The 6000-nt window shown below is 35.0% G+C and overlaps 1 protein-coding gene across 3 annotated transcripts in view; it reads left to right on the forward strand.

The window, feature by feature from the left end:
• EDEM3 (ER degradation enhancing alpha-mannosidase like protein 3) overlaps nucleotides 1-2521 on the forward strand; it is a 78518-nt gene extending 75997 nt beyond the window's left edge. For all 3 annotated transcript variants that reach the window (XM_063426202.1, XM_063426203.1, XM_063426204.1), the window contains one exon: nucleotides 1779-2521. In XM_063426202.1, the coding sequence (XP_063282272.1) occupies nucleotides 1779-2161 (383 nt within the window). In that variant the 3' untranslated portion in view covers nucleotides 2162-2521. The remainder of the gene's footprint in view (nucleotides 1-1778) is intronic.
• The last annotated feature ends 3479 nt before the right edge of the window (nucleotides 2522-6000 follow it).

Below are 6000 nucleotides of genomic sequence, written 5' to 3' on the forward strand. Positions count from 1 at the left end.
TCAGTGATGCCAGCCATTTTGTCATGTTCAGGGTGCCATCATATATTAGTCTAGGTGTAGGCAACCTTCGGCAAATTTCTATATGGAATCTGTAGATGGGCTCATAACCAACAGTGACAGAACTTCACATTAGGGCTTCACTGACAGCTCATTGGCTGGAGCATGTACTGATGATGTCAGCCCCTTCATCATCTGTTAGGTGGCAGGTAGTATACAATGACAAAAAAAAACATTCACTGACTTTTTTTTTTACTTAAAAATTTTACTTAAAAAAATTAGGCTTAGTAGTGCAAAAAATGAATTACTGGATTGACTGTAACAATTTAACACAATGCTACACTATAACAAGTTGCTCTGTTTTTGGTTTTCATTTATTATTCGAGTAAAAAAATGAGTCTGGTTGGGGATGGCGTTATGTAACTTACGAACCGCACTCAATTCACTAAAGACAGGGTGCTTAGCTGGACCAAGGGCCAGCACAAGCCAAGAAGATAATAAATACCAGTATTAGAAAAAAGAGGTCCAGGCACCCCAATGTCTTTAAGCTTAACAAAGACTCCACAGGGAGTCGAAACGTTGCACTGTTCCACTTGTAATAAAGGTGCCTAAAGACATTGGAGTACCTGGACCCTTTTTCTAAAACATATTTTTTCTTTTTTTTTCTTGGCTTTTACTTGCCCAATTTCCATGGTAATGCTCTGTGACTGTTGGGGTTACTTTATCTTATGTGGTTCTCTTCCTGGTGGTGATGTGACAGTGTTGAAAATTCCCAAATAAGAGGAATTGTCCTTTTTGTAGGTGACTGTAGGTTTAACCTGATTCCTCGATATGCTGCTTAAAGTGTTTACTAGAGTGAGATGTGCAGTAGAGATAGAAGTACAAACGAACCACTTCTGCATTTCTTGTGAATGGCGCCGAAGGCTTGCCACATGGCATGGACATCCTGTCTCTCTTGTTCATGTGCGCACTCACTCGATGCATGGCATCACCGGTAGATGATTTGTTTGTGTCAGATGTCAGGCTGTCAGACTGTGCCCTACATTCATTGAAAATATATATATATTATTTTTTTTTATTATTCATTTTCCTACTTTTGGCTTTTAATGTGTGCAATTTCCTCCTGATTCACAGATCCTAAAGAGTCTCCATACTTTTTCTCAGCCTTTACTTAGAAGTGGCTCACCATGTTATGCATGGAGATAGAAGTCCCTTACATGCAGGATTACGTCACCAATTCTCAGTCATAGGTTCTCATAATCCTGCTTTTTGTACAGTACATATTTTTCCAACATAAGCTCATCTTACATACAGCAAGAAAAAAGTAGTAGAGCATAATCACGAGAAGCAACATTTTATATCTTTTCCAAAATAGTTTGAAAACAGGACACATTTGTGAAAAAAGAAGTTATAATGTATCACCAGCCTTAGTATCCCAAAATTGCAGCCACAATAATAAACTTGTAAACTTGAAATGTGCAGCTTCAAGTGCAAAAGAAAAAACAGTTGTCACTTGGCTTTCTTATTGATCCTATGTGTTAGTTTGCAAGTGCAATGAAATGTTAATACCATAACTCTGGCCTTGGATATTCTTTACCATTGAATTTCCATTGGGGTTTATGTTCCGCACTTGGCTTGCTGGGATGGTTGCGCTCGAATTCCTTACATTTATGAAGCACTGAAGTGCTACATTGGTCCAGTGTCGTGTCATACCTAGAGATATTTTGTGTGAACATTTATCACCTACCTTTTAATGATAATCTCTTCTCTTTGTGACCTAGATTTAGAAGGTGAAACTGGAGAGCAGAAACCATCTGAAAATAATTCCCAAAAACAAATTCTAGAAGAAACTTCTATACATCAAGACAGTATCACAGACTCTGAAGATGATGCGTCAGTAGCTTCCCAACCAGGGTTGACCAGTTCCTCTAACAGTGAGGATTCTTCTAGTCTAGAGGAGGACAGTGGTTCATTAGAAAGTAGTGAGTTTAATGATAAGAATATTAAGGACTCAGAAGACCATCTACAGGAATCAATGGAAACATTAGAAGATCCCAAAGTTAATAAATGGGACAAAAAAAGGGTTCAGCCAATAGAGTCGATATTGGCAGATTGGAAGGAGGACATTGAAGCATTTGAACTGATGGAAAAGGATGAACTATGACCAAGAACTCAAAAATAAAAACTTTGTCCACAAAACCAGATCTCTTCTGAAATATCCATGGTGTTGCAAGACTTTTCTGAAGGTCAGAAGTATACATGTGAACTTTATGTGAACATTATTTTCTGCAGATTTCTAATGGGTCCTTACCTCCAAGGCATGCCCGTTTCATGTTGTGGATGGATCCTCTGAATTTGTCAGATATTCATGGATTCTAGGAACAAATTCTATTTTTATGAAGATCTACCAGGGAGGGGCTTCATCAAAATAATAAGACACAATGTTTAAGAGCTTGCAAAACTCTATCTTCACTAAAACTGAGAAAAGAAAATCCTTTAATTTATTAAATAATTTTAAAGATTTTTTTTTTATGTACAAGAAAACAGAAAACCTGATTTAAAACCTAACAAACTTACACTTAGAAATGGACCTAAGATTGACTTAACTCTCAATTGTTCTTTGATCAAAAGTATGTTTGGGTTTTTGTTTTTCCCCTTTCCTGTCTCACGTCAGAGGGTTCTGTAGAATCCACTACAGTGTCCACTAGTACAATTGGCAATATATGGTTCACAGACGTCTCCTTTAGTTTCAGTTTGAGATTAATTTCATTGGCCATTTATTTAGTTTTTGTTACTGGGGGAAAAAATATGTTTTACCATAATTTGAAATGGCAGATTTGAGACTTTAAAATTGGCTTAATCCGAATTCTAACTGTATTTACAATCAGTAGAAAATATATTCTGTTTTGAATTCTGAGAGAAGGAGACATTGCTTGAATACTTTATTTGCAAAATAGCTTTTAATATCAGTCATGACCAAGACTGGTGTCATTAATTTTACAACCAACTCATAAATCCTTTCAGGGTTTTTTCTGTTTTGAAAAAAAAAAAAATGTGAACCACTCAAATGTAATTTTTTCATGATATAAAGAAATATGGTAACAATCAAATCCTTAAGCAAAAACTAAAACCAAATATATAAAGTATTAATAAAATGGGATATGTAGTAACTAGAGGATAAATAAATAAATCTGAAAGCCCTGCATAAAAAGGCTAATCTGCATTTAATGGAGCACCCCTAAAAGCTGTGATCAGAAAATGTTTGTTAAACTATAGAATTATGTATATTTATATATATATATATATATATATATATATATATATATAAAACAATTTTGTGCTTTTTTTATTGTTCATTTGGATATGTACGTTTTAAAGCATCTTAAAAATTATAAGCCTATTAAAGCATGTCCTGATAATATGCAACTGCCAAGACCAATGGATTCATAGTTCCAGCAACAAAATTCGACATCCACGGAGTAGAGTTCTATTCCCAACTTTTATCATCTGATCTCTCCGATTCACTAATAAGCATTTTGACTGGTCTTTAAAGCAGGATTATTGGGACCTGTGAGTGAATTTGTGATGGAAAACACGTAACCTGGTTATTTTATTTAAGGCTCATTCGGCAGGAAATAAAGATGCACCTCTTGTTCCTACCTCGGCTGACTTAAGTGAAGAATACGTTTGTTTAAGGTAATATTTGGCTGCTATGAGTCTTGAGTCTTCAAGATACATCCATAAAAACACATTAAGGGCTTTACATTTCCAATACTGTGTTAGAATTGTGCAAACTGCTAACTCTGTTATTTTATTGCGGTTTCTGTTAATTGCTTTATATATGTTAATAAGGAATCCATGGCCTGTTGTCTTAAAGATTGTTGATGGTTTAGGTGAGTAAAGAACAGTGGAAAACCAAGGCTGGAGCAGTGGATGTTATGAGTCATACGTAACTGTGACTGCACTACAAAATCTGTTCTTATCAGGATGTCTCAAAAGAGACAGCAGTCTTCATTATTCAGAGTTTATCCCCACAAAGTGTTTCCAAACCATAAAAAAGACATTGTTTTATTGGGTAGGGGAGTTTGTGATTTTGCTCACAACAGATACAAAAATGTTGTCCAGAAAACAAAACATTCAGTAGATGTGATAAGACTGCTATTATGCAATAAAATGATGGCGTTTCGTTTCTATTTAATATCTTGATACACTTTTTAATTTTAATTTTTTTTATAAGTAATTTTTGTTTTAAGAGTAAATGTCTAATGGGACTTTATCACTGCCACAAATGCCATCTATATTGGGGTTTTTTTGCTTCAAGAATAGGTTTTATTTGGAAGAAAATATTTTACATTATACTAAATGAATGGCACTATGTTTAAGTACTTATCCAATTATATATGTACAGGAGTCTGTTGATTTAGTAACTTGGTAATTAAAATTTAACAAAAAAACGACATTTATCAGAGTAAAAAAAGTCTAAAACCATTCAGCATTTATATATTGTAACAACAAATGTCTTGTGTGCTATTTACACTATGACTTTACTGTGATTGGTAACTAGTTTTGTTGCTGTAATTTCGGTCTTCCTGGCAGATTTTCTAACCTCTGTGTAGGAACCAGGAGACAGTGTCTTTACCGAAACAATAACTATGTGGATGACCCCTATAACTGGGAATAGCTGAAACACACACAGAATATTTCAGTTTATGGTTATGGCCTGTGTGATATGTGAACCAGAAATATGACAAAGGAACTCTTTTTCATAAGTAATCTACCTCAAATGGTTTAGTTGGAAAAAGAGTTACTTTGTTTTTGTGAGACTGGTATTAGCTTAAAGTAAACTGTCATTTTTATCCTGTTTACATGATATATCATTCAGCAATCTACTAAAATAAGAGCGGTAAAATTAGTATCTGACAAAGTCCATTAAGACAATCTGTAATTAATCTAATCAAATACCAATACACCGCTATTTACTGCAATTCTAACATTTACTAAACTTTAAATTCTGTACGATGTGAGTTTCTTTCTGTAAAGAACGCCGTGCACTAATTGGTATCCTTAAGTGTACATGTCATACATAATCATATATTTGCAAATGACTACCCTGTCTTACTCTGACAGTACTGAAATGTGTAGCTTATGAAAAGTTCATTTATGTTTGTTCACTCCCTTTAGTTAAGCAGTAAACAGGGATTCTATATACACGTGTCACTTGTTATTGCCAAAATAAATAATGCGATATGCAGGCAAATGTAGCTCCCATTACTGTTACTTCTGGTTACACATCAGGCACCATAACCACTGTGCTTGGAGTGTTCTTTGGTGTTCGCTGCCTCACTCACTAAGTAGACTATTTTCTAATGGTTTGACTTTGTGTCTGGGATCTGCCAGTGAGCAGCTTCTGACTCTCCATACTGGAAGGGGGAGCTGTAGGGACAGCCACTTGGAGGATACCAGAGAAGAAGTTAAACCCTTCGGAAATATTTTAACTACTTATATGAGGTATTCCTAGCACCATAACCACTCGAGGAGTCAGTGGAGTCCTCTATAAATTCTCACACTTGCAATAAAATATTATAGGCATCACATGAGAAAACACGTATTCCCATTGACATAGATTAATGGCAGAGGAATTAAACTCCTATTATTATTTGTCATTCCCCCCCCCCCCCCCCCAATTTGCATATCACAGTTCAGCATTAAATAATTGTAAATGCTGCATCTGTACAATTAACGAAGGGTTGCAATTAAATGGAATGTACATTTTAGTTCATGTGGCTTATTTCTTTCTCCACGGCAGACTATGATCCAGCAAATTGGCTCAATCATACTCAAGTATAACTGGCAAAGTCCATCACGTGAAAGACTGACGTTTTTGATGTGTGACTAGATTTGCCAGAGCTCTGTTTGAATATCATTAACCTATTAAAAAAAAAAAAAAAAAAAAAATCCTTTTGGAGTTACATTTTAAACAAATGAAATATGTACTTTTCATAG

The sequence above is a fragment of the Pelobates fuscus genome, chromosome 7, assembly GCF_036172605.1.
Source record: "Pelobates fuscus isolate aPelFus1 chromosome 7, aPelFus1.pri, whole genome shotgun sequence".
In the NCBI taxonomy this organism is placed as follows: domain Eukaryota; kingdom Metazoa; phylum Chordata; class Amphibia; order Anura; family Pelobatidae; genus Pelobates; species Pelobates fuscus.